General features: G+C 40.8%; 1 protein-coding gene across 2 annotated transcripts in view; it reads left to right on the top strand.

Moving 5' to 3' along the window:
- The window catches only part of DEPTOR (DEP domain containing MTOR interacting protein), a 77,510-nt gene that overhangs the window by 10,044 nt on the left and 45,149 nt on the right, over positions 1-22,317 (top strand). For both annotated transcript variants that reach the window (XM_065831382.2, XM_065831383.2), the window contains 2 exons: positions 18,125-18,303; positions 20,312-20,435. In XM_065831382.2, the coding sequence (XP_065687454.1) occupies positions 18,125-18,303; positions 20,312-20,435 (303 nt within the window). The remainder of the gene's footprint in view (positions 1-18,124; positions 18,304-20,311; positions 20,436-22,317) is intronic.

Genomic DNA, 22,317 nt, shown 5'->3' with positions numbered 1-22,317 from the left:
GCTTCCCTTCCATTGGAATGGCCTAAGCATCTCTGGACCATCACCAGACAGTCACCTACACTGGGGAAGAGATCAGCAGGGCTGATATTTTAGTTGGATCATTTCTACAAACCAGTTTACCCCACAACCGTAAAAAAGCTTTCTTTGAAGAAGTGTGGGGGGAGAAATGGGTGCTGGCTTTTCCCGTGTCACTGAGCTACGGTTTAAGGCTGTGGTTTTGTGATACAGCAGATCTGGCTGATGGCTGCTGCTGCCCCGCTCTTATCGCTTCCCTTGCACTGTGCACTGGCGTTCGTCTGGGACCAAAAGTTCAGGGAACTAAAGCAGCTGAAGCCAAATAAGAAAAATTGAACCTTCTAAACAGGCTCAGCATGAGGTCAGACCAGTGCCAGTGCTGGGGCGAGGGAGCCGACAGAAACATATGGTCCAGGGTGGAGAGAGGGAATGGTGACAGCAGCCACTGCTGGGTGTACTTGACCACCCCTTCAGTGCTTAATTTGCTTAAACTCCACATGGGTCAAACATTTGCTGGATTCCCATTAAAAAAATTCATACTCCAGTAGAAGACAGACTATAAAAATCATGTTGAGTTTAAGTGCCAGTTGCACATGTTGTTACCAGATAGGAACAGAAACTATGTTTGCAATTTGCCTAGATTATTTCTCTTTCAAGGTTTTTATGTTTACTTTCTGCACTTTTGTCAGGGTATTGTGCATAAAGAGAGACAAATATTGATATTCCATGTGTTTTGAAGTTTGTATGATGTAATTTATATGACCAGCACATCACAGTGCTACCAATATGACAGCACTACTTCAGAATGCAACCCTCTGTCTTAATTATCAGCCCTATAATTTTACAGTCTTCATCATTTGCTTCTTAACAATGTGTCAATCCAGTAAATGCATTCAGATCTCAAAGGTGCATTTACAAATAATTAAAAAATATGCCTGATTTGGCTTGCTACTTCAGGGCAAATATAGAAGCTGGTTTTCACATAACAAGGCCATAATTCTAACTTTCCTTGCACTTGTGTGGGTGCTTACATGAGCTGCCACAACTGTGACACAGGGATTTGCAGGGAGATGACAGTTTTCTGGTTTCTGTGGAAAATTGGTGCTGTAGGTGATGCTTTGGGTTTCACAGTGGTGTTGAGGCAGCGTGTCTGGCTGCTGCTGCAGGAAAGGGTAGCCTCTTCTCACCCCTTCTGTCCATTCTGTGCCTGCTGTCTGTCTTCTACTTACCATGTGCCAGCTCCAGAACTCATCAAACCTTTCCCTGAGTGGATTTAACTTACTAACTTGGCAGAAGTGTAACCTAACAAGGAGAAACGATTGTTTCCTATCTGGTTAGTGACTTGAAGTGATTTATACAGAGGATCAGGACCAGCACAGAGGAGATACTGGGGTGGTACAATGATGGGATGTGGAGGAGAGGAGAAGAGCAAAGAGAAGGAATACGGCGGAACAAGACTTTCTCCTTTTGGTGGTAGAGATGTTAGAGAAATTCAGCTGCCTATGCCTCCTTTTGACCCAGACCATAGCCTTGCTTCCAGTCCCGGAGCTGGGATGCTGCACTGGTGTGACTTTGAGCCCAGGAGATGCTCACACGAGTTGTGGGTTGGAGCAGGTTTGCATCCCACCAGCCACTCATCAGTGGGTTGCCAAAACCCATGTGCTGCTGGTTTACAAAGAATAAAGAACAGATTTGTACTGGGAATCCCCAAGATCACATCTGTGAGTGTAGCAAGTCACTATGCAGAGGAAGTAAAGACGGTCTTACTCCCACATCATGTGGTCTAAATGTAAAACAAAGGGAGTGCACATGGATACAGACATGGATATTGTGACTGTTTTGAAACAATTCTTGTCACTGTGGTGACCAGACATGCAGCTTCAGCCCAACACCTGCTTACGTGTCAAGCTTTTGGCACAGATCATAGCAATACTGAGCAGGATTTGGGGGATTACATCCAAACACCTCTGTGGGTGTTTGGTTGAGGGTACCTCCTGTGTATTAAGGCAGAAAGCATAAAGATGCTCACTTGAAGTCTTAAAACTGAGTGGTGAAACTGGAACTAAGTGGCCAGTCAGGACAAAAGGCAGTAGCAGCTGTCAAATGATGATAGCAAAGGTGGGATCTTGAAAGTGAAGATAAGCACAGTAATACTGTGTTTGATGTGACAGAAGAGGAGGAGGCAGTGGAAGGAATCAATGAGATTGGCAACATGACTGCAGTCAACAGCTGTGGAAATTATCTTTCCAAGAGCATTCCAGCTAGATAAGTGCCAGACAAGATGACATTTGTCAAGGACAGTGCTCAGAAGCTTTGAGGTATAAGATAATAGGGAAGGAGAACCTGGAACAGAATTTGAACTTTCTGGGGGAGAGGTATAGCTGTCCTGGAAAGTGCATTGTACGAGGAATCTGCAGAGACCAAAGTTCTTCTGCTGATAACTAACTAACACTATCATATTTATACTTTATGGATCTTATATAATGCGCATGGTTCGGGAAGATTTTCCGACCCCCCAGTAACACGGCTACCATCTGGCACAGTGGCCTTTGACTTGGAGCTGTGGAGTTTATGTGGGTTCGTTTCGTTGCTTTTCTCACTAAGGGCCTTTGCCAAAACAGGTATATTGCCGTCATGTTTCCATTAGCATTCAGCTGAACTGTCGTACAATCTGCTGGCTTTGTGTTTGCACCACTTTCTTGCGGACTGGGCCAAATGAGTTTAAAGGCAGGAGTTAAAAAGAAGTGTTAGCGTGTTGTATCCATTGCTCTTCGCATTGTTACTTGCGTCTTCAAAGCACTGGGGCTGCTTAAGGCAAGCCTGTGTATTCCTTTGTGTTTTCTCAAGCCCTTTGCAGCTCTCATGTAAAAAGCAAACCAAGTGCAAGACATAATTGCAATATGGTTGACAAAAACAATGATTTTTAATTTAATTCCAATGAATATTGCAGAATATCCAGAGGAAACTGAAGCTGTGAGTGTTTGTCTGAGGAATCAGAGTCCAGCACACGCTCATCCTCTTTGGGAGGAGCATCTGACCAGCACGTGCCCAACACGTCACTCAAAGTTAGCGTTGCAAATAATGGAAATGACTTCTGAAAATATATTAACTAAGCATTATTTATAGTGTTGTCAGCGGTGGAACAATTTCCTTTAATTTTTTGCAGAAAAGATCCTTGTCTTGATAATCACACATCCTTTCTTTGCAGCAGCATATAATTGTATAGCTTTGGAATCAGGGTGATATAATAGGAAGCTGTTAATTGTTTCCTGATGCTCAGGATGTAATTAACTTATACTTTCCCCTAGATGAAATTAATTTATTTTTAGTAAGATGTAGAACGAGTAACTCCTAGCTTAAACTGCTGTTTTGATGCTTGGTCAGCGCAAACAGAGGGAGATTGTGATATGAAGAAGCTCAAAGTATCACAATATACAAACCCCAAAAGAGATTGTACAAATACCATTTTGAGGATTATTTGGGGCTAGAAACTTAAAGACTTGTCATGGACAATCAAAGTATTTTCAAAACTAGTAGCATGTGGACAAACTCAGACCTTTAAAGTCTTTTGGGAAATTATAGAAATAGCTAAGGTTAAATTAATAAATAAATCTGTGTGATGAGAAAAATGGCTGCATAGTAGGAGCCACTGCTATCATGCTGCTGCTTGTCTAATTAGCCAAGGCAGTGAAAGTAGGTTCTTAATAGCACACTGAACAAAAGAAATCAAACAAGGTTTATTAAATGCTTATTATCTCAGCCTTGATTTATGCAAAATTATGCAATTAGCTAAAATAGACAGCAAAAAGGTGTCTTCGCAGAAGAATGCATTGACACACTGGAGTAAGCCCTGAGGAGGGCTGGCGCTCAGGGTGGTGGGTTTGGAGCATGTGATGTACGAGGAGATGCTGAGGGCCGAGCCTGCTCAGCCTTATGAAGAGGAGGCTCAGGGGAATCTTACTGCTGGCTGCTGCTACTTAAATGAGAAGGTGTAGGGAAACAGGACAAGAGGCAGTGGAAAAAATGTACAAGGTAATTTCTAATTAGATATTTGGAAATAACTATTCACTGTGAGGGTGGGTAAAAAATTGGAATAGGGTTCCAGAGGAGCTCAGATATATTAAAATCTTGCCTGGACACAACCCTGAGCAACTTGTAGTAACTGGACATGTTTTCAGTGTTGATTGGACCAAATGACCTCCAGAGGTCCCTTCCAACTTGAGTTACTCTATGTTTTGTGAAGGCATAGTGTGATGTCTCCTTTAAGCTGTGATGACTGTTATCATAGTTTTGTTACTGGCTACTAACCAGAGATTATTATCCACCCATTTGCACGGCTGGGAGGGCTTGTAAGAATACTTCCTAACCTGTTTCTGTGCAAAATCAGCTGTGTTAGTTTCTACAAAGGATGTGGTGGTTGACAGTACCACTCCTCTCACATTGTCCAATTTTCAAGCAAATTTAAGGACTGTAGATGTATCCATTTCCAAATGAATGCCCAAGAACTTTTGAAATCTCTAAGGTTTTTATGAACGTGTGAAGATGAGAACCTGATTCCCTTGACCACACTTGTCTTAAGTCAGGCCAGTATTTCACCCCAGATCATAAGAGACTGACAAGATGCCAACATCGCAGCTCTTGTTGCCACCAAGAGAGCTTTTCAAGGTGTATGTGAGGTTTTCTGTAGATCCATTTCTTAAGAACTTTGGGGACAGAAACCAAAGAGCACACACTTGGGACATACTGGTTTTATATCAGTCCTTGAAGGATGAGAACAGAGGCTGAGGGCAGTGTATGGAGCCACACATGCTGGAAGGCCAGTAGATCATGTTAGTGCCAGAAATCCTGCTGGCTCTGTCATGTTGGCATTGCAAGAGGAACAGTCATCTCAGGGCAAACCGCCTGCTCCTCTGTTCTCACTGCCTGCACGGTGATAAAACAAATGGATTGAGCACTCTCAGATCCTTTCACACTGCGCACAAAGGACCCATTTTGGGAGTTTATTTGTGTGCATAAATTCTTGGTTTTCCATAGTCCGACAGGTCCAACTTTGCTTGTGGAAAGTGGGTTTTCAGTCCTGCGTTGAGGTAAGGTATTAGAACTGTTAGCACTTTTCTTCCCTGGGAGGGATATGTCTCATCCAGTGATTCATTTGGAAGGTAGTGAGGTATATTCCCTTGCCTTTATACCTGTGATCAAAGATGTGATTAAAGCAGGCATGTGCCCAAACATTATCCCACCCTTTTGAAAATAATTGTATTTCTTTCAATATGCACAAGTAATTAGATTTGTTGCTTTCTCTGTATGCCATTGTGCTTTACCACAGCACTGCAAGGCCTAGATCCTTTGAAACTATTTAATAACGGGGAAATCCAATCATTTTAGGTTTCTATAGAGTGGTGTTTTTTCCAAGTGCTATACTTTGGCCCTATTGTAATGAATTAAACAGTGGTGGTTGAAAGATAATTGCTTGCATTCACTATTTGGCTACAGAGGGGCTAGAGTTGCTCCAAACTAATATATTAAGAACTTCATATGACTTTTTTTTTCGTTAAATGTGTAAATCAACAACAGCTGAAGCAGTATATCCTACATAATTTCACATGAAATATGGTTGTACTCTGTGTTGTCTTCTTTTCTGATGAATGTGGAACATCTGAGTTTATTTGAGGCCAGTAACAACAGTACTCTTGGGAAACACGTTACTGGGGCAAAGGAGGAAGAAAAAGGATTGCATAAGCTGTTTAGGAAAAGCACAATAAACACAGAGAGAAGAATTTGTTTAAACATATAGTGACTAAGGAAAGTTCCAGTGGATTGGAAACTCTCATGTTTTGCTTGCAGGCTGAAGACAGTACACAGCACATCTTTTCATGTAAAATATCTGTATTCCACCTCAGAAAACGATAGACCTGTGGAAGAAGGCACAGAAGGGTGTTGGCCACTTGATCAGTGATTTCGTATCTTCAGTGGCCACAAACCTTTTGTGGTTTCAGCAGTTCATATACGCACAGCCAAAATACCTGTAGACTGAGACCTTGTGTAGTTCATCATTCAGAAAACTTATAGTAAGTTACGTTCAAATTAAGACGTAATTGGCACTGTTTGTATTGTGCTTTGATAGCCAGGACGAGTGATGGGCTAAACCTTGGCACGGTCTTTAGCATACCTCCAGGTGTCTGGGTAGCTACACCAAGAAGTGCCGGCGGTCCCTCTGCCCAGCTGTGGGTGTTGACACCATCTGAAGAGCAACCATACCCAGGCTCCTAAAGATCCTGCCTTCCTTCAGGACAGGTGATGTCAAGGCTCATCTTGAGTGAATGAGTTGGATTTAGGATTAACACACAGCACTAGGCCATTTACACAGGTGAATATCTGTGTCTGTGTAAAGGCACAGTGCAGGCCTCAGCCTCTCACCACCTCCTGTTGCCCATCTAAAGCCTATCCCTAGCAACATGTGTCTGAGCTTCAAGTTCAAGCCTGACCCAGAGTTTGGAGCATGTTGTAAGCATAACCATGTTGTTGTAATCTAAGTCTAACAGCATTCAACTGGGGCTGATATCGTAAGTAAAGCTGATGTCGTTACTTAGCAAATAAAGGTCAGGGTGCATGTTCTGAGTTATTAAAGCAGTAAGAAGTCACGCTTTGAATTTATTGTCAGTGCACATAAATACCTGCTCACTGAGCTTTCTGCATGTGTGGAGGAAGAATTTTGCCTAGAATGAGAAATGGCAAACACATGTCCCAGCAATGGGAGCAAGCTGTTCAGCAGAGCAGCAGAACTTCTCTGGACTCCTTATTGATATATTTATTATTTTATAGGAAAAATTCCATTTAATCTTAAGAGCAGAGGAAGAACACTTCTGTAATATTTATCTTTTCAAAGCTCTTCTACTTGTGAGCATTTAACAAGGCTTAATCAAACAAGACAAGCTCCTTGATAGTGTCCTGACAGCAGGAACTATTCATAAAGTGGTTATGCAGCAGCTGAGTATCTGTTCATATCATATATCAGATGTAGAAGAATGCTGAGCTCATCGAAAGAAACCATCCCCAGGCGAGATTTCTGCAGAAGAAAAAGAAGTTAAATAGAACTCATCTTTAGCTAGGATTTTTATTAATAAATTTTCCTTAATGAGAAAGGCCTTCATTAGCCTGCCAGAATTTAAGCAGTGAGTAACTTCGTGCCATTGAGTAATCCCCTTAAATTCATATGCTATAATTCTTCAAGTTATTTGTTTGTGTGGCCTAGATAAAGACAGAGATTTAAAGCAGATAGGACAGTTCTTTGTCATTAAAACATTTGTGTCGGAGAGCAGCCCTTTGTGTGTTTAAAAAATTAATGTTATGTTGCAGAATTGTTGAGTAAAATCATTGTTACCATTTGGCTTAGATGTGTTTCGAACTCATTCAGAGTGGTTTGGGGTAATCAATAACTTTCTGAGACATTTTTCATTTTTTCACTGTAGATGGTGATTCATTTCTTTTTCATTTGATGCTCACAGTGAAACCTTATTGGATGTTACGTGTTTCTCTTTAAGAAAAACATACATAGATGAGCTTGATGTTAATTAAGATTGTACTGATTTATGTCGTCCAGCTGACTGTGAAGGTCATAATGTCTTATATTTTGTACTTAAAGCAATGTTTTTCTTAAGCAAACATGGCAACTTAAGGGAACTGAGAAAGGCTGTACTATGAGTCTGTTTAGGCTTCTGTCCTATTTTGAGTTATTTAGTTTAGAAATTACATACTCTATATTATTTCAGTATTTTTTTTAATCATGTGCCACTATATAAAATCAGACAAATTCCAGGCTTAAAAAGATGAGGGTCACAAAGGTCGTAGCATTTCCCTCAGACACCCGAGGAAAACATGCCGTGAGTTTGGTGTTGACTGTACGATAATGACAGGCCAGTTAAATACCTATAATACCTTTCCAATCAGTTGTATAAAGACTGTTGTATGCTTGCACAGCAAAAATGCAAAACAAGTAATACCTCGTTGCAAAAGCAAGGAAGCACGCTCACAAGTCGGGACGTCTCTTGGCATACTTACAGCTCCTGTGCCTTGGCAAGCACATGAAGAATGTCTGTATATCTGTGTGCCCACTTTTACTAACAGCCTTAATATAAACAGCAAATGTCTTAATATAGGCACTACTTGAACTTCGATTTTTTGCAGCTGACATGAAACAGGACTTCAGAAAGGATGTGGATCCTGGTAAAGTGCATTCAAAGGCTGGTCTCTGATATTCCTGCTGTCTGTTGTATTCCCAAGGTTGGTCATAGAAATCAGTGTCATGTATTAATAATTATAAAACACAGGACTTGAAGTCTTCTGCAGAATACTATGACACATGATCCTTTGGTATATTTATTACAGTTCTCTAAAAGTTAGGCAAGTTCTTGTCTCGAGTAACAATTAGAAAATTTTGCTCCAAACCTGTGTCTAATTTTTACTTTAGGATCACTCAGCGTGATTTAAATAGCTTGTCTTGCACTTTACTTTTAACTCATCTGGAGGATTGTAGGCACCAATTCTGTTCCTCTCACTTTTTGTTTAGGTAAGGCCAGCTCCCAAGCCAGTATTTTTTTCTCTCCGCTCATAAGACTGACTCATCATTTCTCATACCGGTGTAGTGCTGCTCCATTTTGTCTCTTTGAGACTAAATCATTCTTGAATGAGGAAGGCATGAACAGTATTTAGATGATGTTTTGTAGTAACATGTACAGTGACATGAACAACTGCATTGCTGGTCATTTCTGGAAACATCTCAGTGCAAGCTGAGATTGCCCTTGGTTTTTTGTGTAGTCTCAGCCTTTTGATAGCCTGTAGCCAGTGAGAGTTTAGCTACTGCATATTCAGCTATTTCTTACTCTCTGTTGCTTTCAGACTCCAAGTTCACAGTATTGAGCAGAGCATTTTATTGTTAGTGCACAGCCTTGCATTTTATAGCCTTACCTGCTCCTCCATTTCTGTTTCTGCACTGTGAAGGTCAACCACTTGCAATTTAATCACCTCTGGGTGATCCAGTGAAATGGATCATTACTTTCAGTATTTAGAAATTTGCATGAGTTCCAGTTTTATTTTATAGTTTAGTGGTCAGTTACTGCATTTCAGTAGACTTCTGGAAGACAGTGGAAAGAACTCCCTTAAACCATGTCTTGTTAGAGAAATATCCTGCATATTGGGGTATTGCCAGCAATAGGAGGTAAAAAAAAAAGCATGAATCCATGCCAAAATATGTTGAGTTGTTTGTTTGTTTAATTTAAAGAAATGGAATACAGAGTGCCTTTTCCAGTCAGTAGTTTTTCCCTTACTGCTTTCACAGCTTCCTTCAAAATGAAAATAAAGCTCAGTAATTAAGTTATACTAAACAAGAAAAAAAGGAAGCTATTTATTTAGAATAAGAAGAGAGAAACAAAGTGCAATGGTTTTAATACAACATACTGTATACTGGAAGAGCATTGCATGTATATTCATTTTAAGATGAACCTACGTATTTGTTGGAAGTGAGTAAAAGTCTTGAATCATAGCCTCAATATAAAATTCTGTTTGTTAACAGCAGTACATAACACTAAGTATTTTATTACTAATTTTATTACCTGCTGGGTACTCGCTATTAGTGCTTAATGATGCTCATGATTACACAGCACAGTAATTGGTTGAGGGTTTTGTGTGGAGACGGAAAACAGTTGCTAAAAGCAATTGAGAGATTACTGAAATATGACATATTATTAATGATAAAGGCAGCTTTTTTTTTTTTTCTTTTCCTTGCTTTCAGCAGGGTTACCAGGGACCACTGAAAGGAGTACAAACATTTGGTGTCCTTCTGAGGAGCATAAAATATTGGGGAGGAGAAATCCCGCAGGTCTGTGGTGCTCAGGCTGAGAGCAGCCATCCCTGGAAGGACTTTGAGATCAGGGGTTACCCAAAGCCATAAAACGTCTCAGCAAAACTATTTGTCACTCATTGACAGGGTGGAAGGACTATCACAACTGCACTTGAGATAACGCACTTGGCTGATTTCAGTTCTCCTGTGGATTTCTTGGGTTACTTCTGGCAGATAATGACACTTTTTACTGTTTGTAGTACCATGGTGCTTTCTGGGTGTTACAGATCTGCTCTTCCCCAGATGTGCTGGGAGATGGGTGGGTGGAAAGATCTCCTGGTTTCTCACGAGGTCTGAAACCTGATGCATGCAGTGCAAGAGCATGGCAAGGTTATACTCAGCTTTTACTTCTGGATAAGTGTGAACGAGATGTCAGCCTTGGTGCATAAGGTACCTCAACCTGTAGCTTTTTGTGGCTGTCCTACCCTCTTGGGATGTACTGTGAATCCAAGAGAGTGGTGACCAGCAGGGCTTTCTGGCACCCACAGCCCCTTGTGACCTTGCTGCAACCCCTCTTCTTGATTCCAGTGCTGCAGACCTGTAGCCCAGCATCATATTCCCTGATTCCCAGTCTGTCTCTCCGGGTTGCTGGATGGCAGTGCCAGCGGGAATAGCTGCAGCAGTTGGGCTTGGGCTGTTTGACCCATGTTTGCCCCCTTTAGCCCATTTAGCATTTCAGAGGAACATTCACCTCTCCCAGCTGTGGGACCGACACAACAGTTCAGTGTTCCCTGATACAAATTTCATTGGTTTTCACTGGCTTCCCATGAGACCTTCACTGCTCCTTCTTCAGTTTTCTGTCTGTAAAATACTTACTTTATTGAGAATGATTTTCAGCATAATTCCACAAGAGTTCATGGGCTTTTGGCTACGTGTTGATCCAGTCAAAGGTTGTCTGTAACCACAGTTGTCCTATGGTTTCTGATCTGCACTTTGAAATTTCAGCAGTTTGTGGTAGAAATCTTTCGTTTAGATTTGAGGAGACAACCCCAAGAAAATTAGGTCCCACAGTACTTTATTGACTTGGTAAGCCTAAGCATAGCCTTGCAATGGAGACAGAGAAAAATAATGTGAACAGAACCTAGTTGATGGACAGGAACAAAGATGGCGTGCTCTTCTGTGAAAAGTACATGGGTTCTTTTGGAGATCCACACAGTGGTTCACAGAATCACAGAATGGTTGGGGTTGGAAGGGACCTCTGGAGATCATCTAGTCCAACTCACCTGCTGAAGCAGGTTCACGCAGACCTTGAGCTGCGTGCATTCGTCCCGTGTGTGCATCCCAGCCCATCCATACATGAGCGAGAAGCGCAATTCTATGTGACTTTCTTATAGAGGAAGAGAACTGTGAGTGCCTGAGTTTGGACAGTTTCAGCTCAGAAAGCAAGCAGCCGGAGCTGGACAGGCAGACTTCCACTTTCCTTATGACTAGGGGGAGGTGAAATAATAATTTCCCTGCATTTTGTTTTTTTCATTTTTGTAAAACCCGATTTTATGCTTTCCAGCGGGACAGAAGGTCCCAAGGTTCAAGTGTGCAGGCAGTTAGAAATACTATTCATGTTCATAGACATTTTGATTGAAAGTGAGATGGCTTGTCGGGTAGAGAGATTATCACTTCACAGCTTCCTGTGGACATGAGGAGAAAGTGCTGTTAGATCTGTAACCTTGCTGAGTTTTCCTTCTTTCTAAAGAAGAGTGGTGAACAAATATTGTTCTGATTTGGTGGAACTGTTAGAACATCCTCACACATGGGTATATCACAGACCAAAGAGAAAAGTGGAGGCGAGCCAGCAGTCCGCCAAACATGTTCCTTTCCCTTACAGAGTCAAACCCTAGAAAAATGCCAACGTAGCAGTCCAAAACGTGATATAAAAGTTATCTGGAGATCCTATTATATTCACTGTTTTAACAAATCAACAACGTTATGCTGCGTTGTTTTAAATGAAGACCAGATGCGGGCTCAGATTATCCACCTTTGAGAGTTAAAAATCCAAACTCTGGGTTTGCAAGTGGTCTCTAGTTTTATGACAGATCGATACAAACACACAGATCTAATTTACTCTGCAGTCTGGAGTACTCACAAGGGAGGCTGTGGTCTGAATTTCTGCCTTGAATTTGTGGGCTGAAAGAGTGTCTCCAGGATAAGTCACTTTGATTTCATCCTAGACCCTGCGCCATGCCAGTGTCTGTTCCCCAGAGCTTGCTTTGACTCCTGCCAGTGTTAGTAAGATGTTCCGAGTGTTGGGGATGTCTCAGTGATCTTATTACTTTCTGAATTTATGAAGAAGAACTTTATAAAAGAGGTAGTCCCAATGTTTTATTTAAAGCCACAGGGGCACTGATGAACTGTCACTTTATTGGAAGCTTTAGCTTTCCTCTACAGTGCACCAAAAGGTGGTTTATCTGAAATCTCTTAGTCTGGCTCTGTGTTCTGGCATCTCCTCACATTGACTACATGGCTACGGGCAAAAAAGTGGAGATAAACACATGGAAGAGAACAGATTTCAGGAGCTGCTTTGAAGACACCCTCTCTAACCCTATTACAGATGGTAGAATTCCTTCTCTGACACAGCTACCAACACAGAAATATGTTCATCCTATTTCCAGTACGACCCCATGTTTTAAAGGGTATTTTAGCTCCTGTGGATATCAAGTAACAGAACTAAGTGATTGCAGAGCTGAAGAATAAATAGAAAGAGGAACAGGCAGCAGTAAACCGCTGACACTTCAGCTCAGTCTTGGCAAGTCCAGCTGGAAACACTTGTCCCAGCAACACACATGGCATTTGCAGAGTACCCTCACGATTGCCTCTGTGTGAAAAGTTTATCTCATCACTAACCTATTTTATATTTTTGCTGACAGTGCAAAGGCAAAAGTTTAGTGTAAAGGACATTTCATGTAGTTCTGTCTTTTCCGCTGTGTGTGTATATATATATATATATATATATATATACACGCAAATGCTGCCATATGCTCACTTATTTTGTAATGCATTTCATCCACAGCTGACCTGTGAGTTTTAGTGGGAATTATGCTTGTAAGTCACCGAGATGCTTTGCAAAATGCCATCTTTTAGTAGGATGCCTGTCTACTGTGCTATGGACAGGTCATATGCTTATGTTCTGTCCATATATTTTTGTCACAACAGAAGTTGTGACTTAGTTTACTTGGAAACAAATAAATGCTTCTATGACAGAAGTTCCAAATACATGAAACTTGTGAAAGAATTTGAAGATGACAGAAACCACCCGCAATGCTTTCCCTTCTGCATATCACTGTTAATTTCAAGGGATCTAGTATGTTTTTTGCCAGAGTTTACTTTAAGGTGATAAAACTGTAGTGGTTCAATACACAGTGACTGACAGTGCTCAAGCTGGGATAGTCACTGAAACCAAAGGTATATGATAAAGTGAGATGTAACCTGGGAGTAACAGTGAGTGTGCTGGAACTCACTAGCGGTGGTTGAGCATTCTGGGGCAGGACGTGCTTTGTGCCATGGCTAATTACAACATCAGTGTATATTGCTCAATAACTAGTAAATTCTGCTAAGAATCTCAATTTTGTATGGTGTCTTCACTGGTGTTTTGTTCTTCCATTAAAAAGAAGTTATTCGGTAATGATGCATTCTGTGATACCGAAGAGAGATATATATATATATGTCATATGTAATATATCTCATGATATATACAAGTATATCACACAAATATCTGTCATTTGTATACATATGATTTATTTCTATATATAGAAATCTACCTATCTGTATCTATCTATATATATGTGTATCTATATATGTACCAAATTATGATCAGAGGGCTGGGACACCTCTCCTATGAGGACAGGCTAAGAGAGTTGGGGTTGTTCAGCCTGGAGAAGAGAAGGCTCCAGAGAGACCTTATTGTGGCCTTTCTGTACTTAAAAGGGGCCTATAAGGAAGATGGGGAGAGACTTTTTAGCAAGGCCTGTTGCGATAGGACAAGGGGTGATGGTCTTAAACTAAAGCAGAGAAGATTCAGACTAGATATAAGGAAGAAATTTTTACAATGAGGTTGGTAAAACACTGGCCCAGGTTGCCCAGAGAGGTGGTAGATGCCCCATCCCTGGAGACATTCAAGACCAGGCTGGATGGGGCTCTAAGCAACCTGATCTGGGTGAAGATGTCCCTGCTCATTGCACGGGGTTGGACTGGATGAGCTTTGAAGGTCCCTTCCAACCTAGACAATTCAGTGATTCTAAGATAAATGCATATGTCTGTGTGTGTATGATTGCATCAGGAGAGTTAAAAGAGGTGAATGAGAGAGCACAATATGAGTCTTCATACCATGTTGTCTATCAAGTGTCAGAAAACAGTGTTCCCTGCACATTTTTACTGAACCTTGCTTGGATAAACATTGGGGCTGTCTCTATAGGATGTACTAGGGAATGGTAGATGAATTATTCAGAAAATTACCAAGAAGAGCAGGAGGCTTTTTGTCTTTTCATGCATGGAAATCAGGACCAAGTGGTGCTTTGCAAGATCTGTGTTAGCCAAGCACAAACTACTAGACTTAATAGAGGGAAATAGCTGGGTGAGATATTTGGACTGTGGTCCAGCTAGTGACCTCATTACTGTCTTCAGCCAGCGGGCTGACCTTCTCTGGGGTTTGAAAGGAAAGCTGGACTTCTGTGCAGGCACTGCCTTTGCAAAATGCTTACCCATTGGTTCAGAAAAAGATGCAAGAAACTTCAAAATGCATAATTGCCCAGGTGGAAAACAAAATGCAAGTTTCCTGTAGCTGTGAGGGCGATTTCTTCCCAAGTTAGCGCCTCATTCGCCATTTCTAGGCACAGATTTTGATTTTTTCCATTATCATGACTTCCCTGACAGTTGGCAGGGAAAAGACCTAATGGCTTCTCGACAAATAGCATTGTTCTTGATTAACTCTGAATACATTTAATGCAAAGCAGGAGCATCATGTTCCAGGTTAGCCCGTTCCATGCTGCGCAGGAAGGCACTTCTATTTGGAGCAAGAGTTGTAAATTAGGAGCAACTCCTGTTTAGATAAGCCTGAAGAAAATTGTTCTGGCATGCATGTTTGCAAACACAGACTGTCTTTATTTGTTGTGTGAATAAGAGCAATGCCTATCGATTTGTTACTATTAGAGGGTTGCAAGTACCTGTTACAGTTTACAGGCAATTGCTCAAACACTTCAGTTCTCACGTTGTTTTCTACAGGTAGGGGAGACTGTGGCCCCAAGTGCGAAATCTGGCAGGTAATCTTGAATAATATGTGTAATTAAATACAGATTATATACTGGTGTACATAGGATTGTTTTCTGGTGTTAAGCTGTAGAAGAAAGGACAACTTTTCAAAGGCTTGTTTATTCAAAGTGTCCCCCATCACCCGTTATTCTTCACCCTCCCTCTTCTCCACCTTCTCCCCTCAAACTGGTCAGGGTTTGTCAGTGAGATAATTCTGCTAAGCAGCTCTTGAGAAAAACTTATAGCGAGAGAAATGTGACTGGTGTCAAGTTGGGTCTTTTCCAGTCATCGTGCGGACTCGCTGATGAAAAGTGATTAATGTCATTTAAAGGGAAATCTTTTGGTGAGAAGCCTGTTTCCCCGTGCCAAGGGATAAAGAACTTACCACCTGAGCGTTGGTTCCAGTGTATACACCCCTGCATTTTTTCCTTTTTATCCCATTTGGTTTGGCTCCTGAAAAATATTTCTGACCACAGACACGTTTTTAGAATTACTGCCTAAACTTTTGATTTTTTTACTGCAATATACGCTCCATAACTTTACGTGAGGCTTTTATATTTGTGGTTTACACTAGATATGATTTCAATTTATTGAGCTACTTCTCCTCTGTACAGTTTGATTTTCAGCAGGTTTGTAGAGGTGAGGAAGCCCTGACAGAGAGAGCAGCATACACCACCAGAGAGAAAATCTGAATTCCCTTTCTGTTCTTTGTTCCAGACAAATTAGCCTGGACATAATCTGGTATGGATACAGTTGCTATAGGCTGCAGAAGAAGTTCCCACTTCTATTTGGAAATTGTGGCTAAATATGTTTTTTGAGGTTTCTTGAGTCTTGCTCTGGTCATGCTCTGTTTGACTTAATGATTTTGTAACCTCTTAGCAAATCTAGATCCACTTCAGCAAGTGTGTGGAGATAAATAAGATAATGAGATTTCGATGAGTTTTATGAATATAGGCAAAGAAGGTATATAGTGAGACCCTGTAAGTACTCTGAGTGAGGAAAAAGTTTTAGGAGGAACTCATGTCTTTTGACATGACAGAGAATTTGAAATATTTGTAAGCCCATCAACTGCAGGAAGGCCTTCAGTCAGAATTTAAGATATAAATACTCAGTTCTAGGGCTCTTGGCTACTGGCTTGTTTTGTGGAATACCAGACCACTCCTGGCACACTCCTAAGCGGTGTTTGGATGAAGAATTTTGTAGAATGGGGTGTTCCTCTTGCGTCGTATGAACTCTGACTGTTTAGACTTACACTGGTGACTGAAAGCTGGGTTGAGCATCTGCATTTGTATTATACACTTTTTCCCTATTTTTGTTCTTTTGTTATTGTGTGACATAAGACTGGATGAACATTAACAGAACCTGGAGTATATTTTAAATGTAAAGCTCAGTCAGACATACTGATAATTGTATGTTCTATAATTAAAACCGTGTAGGCTTTTCTTTCCAAATATGGCAACAGCTGTTAGAGCACATCTGGAAAATACGCTTTAGGCAAAGGTATTTTAGCCCAGAGAATTTCACAATGCATGGGGTATTTACTAGCACTTCTTTCCAGAATACTAATCTGATTTATCTGTGTTTTTAATATGAAAGTCTTCTTTTTTTTTATGATGTTTGAAAAGCTGGTTTTGAATTCATATCACAGATTGGCCATTCCAATGTAGCTCAAGGCTAAATGCTGCAAAACAGAAACATTGCTACTATTTTTAGCTAGAAGCCTACGTAAGCCTTGTCTCATGCCCCAACAATATTTTCTTCACTGATTTCAGCCAATATTTTCCTTTTTTTCAATTCTAAAGAGAAATAATTGTTTCATACTAGAGTAACGTTGAGAGGAAAATTGATCTTATGGTCAAACTCCTGCTCCATGCTTCTTGAGGCTCATGTTAACACCCTTCTGCTTTATCTCTCTTTCTGGAAAATAGAGATAGTTGTACTCCCTACAGTTATTATAGTGTTACTCCGTGAGAGTGTTTACAAGGTAGAATCTTGGCCACTTTGAAATGAACAGCAATATTTCTGTTTGTGATAGGAGGCCAAGCACGGTGGTTTCTGTGCTGTCTTCAGAAGTGTTGTATAGACTTGGTGCTACAAAACCAGAATTATTAAAATTGTTAATTAAAATTGAAACAAGAAAGCAGAAAACTTCAAAAAACTTTTTTAAACCTCTATCCATTAATTTATTGATAATGTTACTGATTTTGTTTATTTGGAAAAAAAAAAAAAGACTGAAAATAAAAAAGCAGAACCCCAGAACCTTTACTAACAAGGTAATACTCTAATCAGGATCTTGCATTCTGACCCAAGCATTTTGAAACCAGCTAACCAACTTGCTTTCAAGGTGATGGGAGAGATTTTGCAGATACAGGGCATTTACCAACAGTTCCCTGAGTGAAAACTCAGTTTCCCTTTATTTAGAGTGTGAGGCAACTTTTTTAATGCTAGATAACGTTGTGTTGGAACAGCTTTGTACCTGAATTTTAAGTCACAAATGCTATAATTGTGCAGCTGGAGGGAGAATGCAGTTCGCCAACCAGGGAAGAAACTACAGGTCAAAAATCGAATGAGATTAAAAAAAAATCTATGGCACTGATACTGCAAAATAAAAAAGTAACATGGAATGTGTTAGTGGCCATGTGAGAAAATTAATTCCAGATTATTGACAGTTTAATTGACCTACAGGAAATACTTTAATGGGCTTAGGATGCTGTGCTGTTCTTCATTTTCTAATATTTCCAGCTGGACAGAAAACAAGTTTTTCCAAGTATGAAGTTTAAAGTTGTAACAAAGGCTCCTGCCTGGTGGTCAGACACCAGCGCTGGCTGTGGGACTGAGCCTGTTCCCCTTCCATCCAGCCCCTGCGAATCCCTTTGTGTGAACGGGGCTTGGAGGCATCTGCTCCACTCTTGTCCCAGCCTTCCTAGTTACAGAGGCTCTTTGCAAATGATATTCACAAATTGATTTGACCCGCAGGCTCCGACTGCATGAAGAAAAGGTCATCAAAGATCGGCGGCACCACCTCAAGACGTACCCCAACTGCTTCGTTGCCAAAGAGCTGATCGACTGGCTGATTGACCATAAAGAGGCCTCCGACCGAGAGACTGCAATTAAACTGGTGCAGAAATTGTTGGATCACAGCATTATCCATCATGGTAAGTGCAATATTAGCTGCTAGAAAGTTCGAAACTAGATTCTTTTTACTGCTGTGAAGAAAAGGAAAATCCCACTCCTGCTCTTCAGTGAAGTACAGGACAGGTAGGATCTTTTCCCTGCCAGAAAGGGAGCATCTCCCTTGAACTGTGCTGCTCCACAAGGTCCCCTGTGTCCTGAGGGACACAGAGAGGCTGAAGAGGTGTGGAGTGACATTCCCCATGTCAGTACGGGGGGAAATTACTGGGGACTCCGCTGCTGCTTCGCTGCACAGCCCCAGCTGGATCCTGTCCCCTCTCTCTCCACTGCCCTCACCTCCCTGCTCCCCAGAGCACAGTTTTCCAGCTGAAAAACCCATCTGAAAAATCAGCCGGCAAAAAAAGATCATTTTTCTCACGTGGATTAGTTCTCTGGCCCTGTCCTTCACACCAGCTGCACAAACATTTGTGCTGGTACAGCTGCACGAAAGTTAGTGGTACGACTGTGCCCTGATTAATTTTCTCCTAAACTTGTTGTCTATTTGAGACCTGCTCCATTCAGGTTCTTGAATAACAGTTTACGCTGATGAAAAAGAGACTTCCAGTTCAGTGGTAGCATTTAGTTGCCTTTTGGTGCACAAAAAGGCTAGGAAGCACACAGACTACAAAGATCCAAGCATTTAGTTTCAAGCGTATAGTATTACCAATTTCAAAAAGGCAAAATGTACCATTTGTTTCTTTTTTAAGAGAAAACTGAGTGACTGTGGACAGACAAATGTTGACTTTATACAGGGGTCACTGTACGTGCAGCAATACTGCTGCTATCTGAAATACATTAACAACATCTTAATTAAAGGAAGAAATGCACATATTGAATGACTGCCACTTCTACAGCTTCTACTCAGCTATTAAATTAAAATTCTAGGTTGTTATGGAAACTGGGACTCACGGTAGATAGTTAAAGAATAAAGTAATTATAGGGTATTCAAATCTGACTACTTAATCGTCTATTGAGAAAATGTCAGTGAAGAGTTGCATGGATGCCTGAGTGACTTAATTTAATTGAGCAATAGATGTTTTATTGCTGGATGCTTGTTTAAAGCTTTAACAACCTTCAGATGTTTTCTACCTCATGATCCAATTGCACACTCCGTACAAATTTTATATATGTGTGTGTATATATTACACATAGAGCAGGTGTTTCTTTAAAAAAATCATGTATCTCACTCCAATTTAATAAATTCCTTTGCACAGTGAACTAGGGCAAATTCAGAGAGGTTCAGTCAGGTTCTGCAGGATGCTCAGAGCATCCTTCCAACTCTCACATCCAGTGAAAGGGGTACCAGTCCTTCTCCCGTGGTGCAGAAGGTGCCCACATGTATGTGGGCCAACAGCTCTGGCAGGAGCAGCTTGGTTGGGAGATCTTTCCCATTAATTTATGGCCTTGCTGGAGCTCTGTTCTGCAGTTACAGGAGCCCATCATCAGCTGCTCTATTACAGACCTCATTTAGCATTTTGCATTCTGCTCCTCTTGTACCTGCTGTTTGCTAACTGGCATGGCAGAACAACTGGGACAATTTTAAGAGGGCGGAAGGCTTTGAATGTGACTGTTTCTGCAGGTTTCTTACCGTATCATTCAGCTAATACAAATAACTTTAAGAACTTTGCCAATCCTGAAGTTACTGACTTGTCTACATTGGTGGCTTTTTAAACAAACAAGCTAACAGACTGTTTCCATCAAAAGGTTTTCCAACTATATAGCAGAAGGATGCTTTTTTGCTCTTTATGTTTGCAGTAACTCTCACAAAACTGATGAACACCTATCCTCCTCACCTAGGAATCTGGTTACCTATTTGAAAGTTTTCTCCAGCCTTTCATCCCTTATTAGAACTGAATAAAACTGTATGCTCAGAAATACAGGGGAATGGGCCCCAACCGTGCCCGCTTTGAGGTTCAGCAGTTATATCTGATAAATGGATCCTGAACTCCTTAACATCTATATAAGGTGTTTTTTTTCAATTTTGCGTTTCAGTCTGTGATGAGCATAAAGAATTCAAGGATGCCAAACTGTTCTACCGCTTCAGAAAAGATGATGGGACATTTCCACTGGACAATGAGGTGAAGGTGTTCATGAGAGGACAAAGACTGTATGAAAAGTAGGTTGCATTCAGTATCCATAATGTGTTGGTAATAGTACCACAGGAAGCAAATGATACTTCTTAATCTGTTTTTGAATAGTCAGAGGCTTTCAAATCATGCAGGAATGGGTCTGGGTAATCCCATGACTTTAGCTGGGAACACTTCTCTCTCTTTCCCATTTCCCTTTCCCTTTTCTACCCTGTTCACTTGAAGCATTTTATTTAATATGAACCAGCATTTTCTGGTGTTCTGGGTTGTAAATACATCCTATATGAGAAACCAAGGTAAATTTAAACCCTTGCACTCTATTGTGTAAAAAGAATTGCTAAAGAGTAATTAGTTGTGTAGAGCTGTGATCACAAGACCTAAAACATTAGTACATCAAAATGCACTGAACAAGAGGCTGCGTATCTGTTGAGACTCCATGTCTACAGCTTCACCAGAAGGTAAGATTTTAAATAATAGGTGAAATTCATTTTCAGTGCTCCAGTCTACAAAGCTTCTACGTCAGAAAGGTTATATTAAAAGTAGTTTCAAAAAAACTCAGCTAAGAATATCTAATTAAGATCTCAAACAGATTATTATACTGAGATACTGAATATCCCACTGAATTACTTTCATCGAATAACTAGGCAGCTTAACTGTACTTCACAATCTATAATTAACGACGTTTTTATTCTGGATGTAGAGATTGTGACATGGTACTTTCATGCATGAATAAAATGCATGTTGCAAACTAATGCAAAAGTCATGATGTGTTATTTACCAAAAAGCTTGAAGCATCGCTGCAGTCTGAATCCTGCCCACCCTCCTGCTCGGTTAGAGCCGCATGCAGCAGCCGGGAGAGATGCTGAGTCCTCTGGCTGGAGTAATCTTGTTTATCTCTTAGAATAAAGTGCTCCTTCTCCTGCACTCACACTGTTTTCTGTAAAGCAGCTTCAGCCCCCACGCCAACAGAAACACCCTTCACTAGCAGTGTAAGTTCATAAGGTGTTTTCACGCTCGTGTGTGATAAGTAAAATTCCTACTTGTGCAAAGACCTACAGATCCGTAGAAAGATCTTTGGATCTTGTTTTTTTGTCCTGAAACTGTATAACAGGTCTCAGGATGATAAATATTGTTTTCAAGGTCAGAAAGCTCTGAAGGGCAATTTGGTGAAAGAGCAATTAAACTGAAATATAAAAGAAAAATTGTACATGCCACTCCTTTTGTTGCACCCATCATATAAAATCCCTGTTTCTCTGCGTGGAGAAACCAAATTTCTAGTGTCCAGTTTGGCCAACACTGTACTGTGAGGGCGAAAACTCATGGACTCCACACAATCCAATATGAATTCAAGCGAAGCCATTTATTACAGAGACAAGCCTCCTTATATATGCAGTTATTTCCTGATCACGAGTCCACGCTCCAAGCATGCATTAGCTGATTGGATATTGTCCATGTTCATGAGCTGTCAATGTGCTGAAGTCTCACTGCTAATAGGTCCGTTGATTTACACCACGTTGGGGCCTTGTTATTTCGGAGTTGCTTCTCTCCCATGGCAGGTCCTGTTCCCAGCCTTGAAATTCCTGGCTGGTTCAGTAACAAATCTCCATCTAACAGCAACCCCTCCACAACTCAAGAAAATCCCTCAAATCTCCCACACTGTACTAGCAGAAAAAGGTTCATAACAATATAAATTGTTCTCATCTTGAGAAAGGACTTAATGCCAAAAGCAGCGCCTACATCTAAATATAACTGCATCGTCATGAGGTGGTTGCCTCTAGGCAACGTATCTAAAGGGTTGAAAAACTTTTAAAATCAGCCCTGAGTGCTAAATATAGTACAGATTAAAAATACATGGCATTTCAAAACCAGTCTGTGACAGTCAAAGCCAGTCAAAGTTCTCCATGGATCACT

Source organism: Patagioenas fasciata, chromosome 2 (genome assembly GCF_037038585.1).
Source record: "Patagioenas fasciata isolate bPatFas1 chromosome 2, bPatFas1.hap1, whole genome shotgun sequence".
In the NCBI taxonomy this organism is placed as follows: Eukaryota; Metazoa; Chordata; class Aves; order Columbiformes; family Columbidae; genus Patagioenas; species Patagioenas fasciata.
The sequence above is the reverse complement of the archived record's forward strand: the minus strand, read 5'-3'. Positions and strand labels throughout refer to the sequence as shown.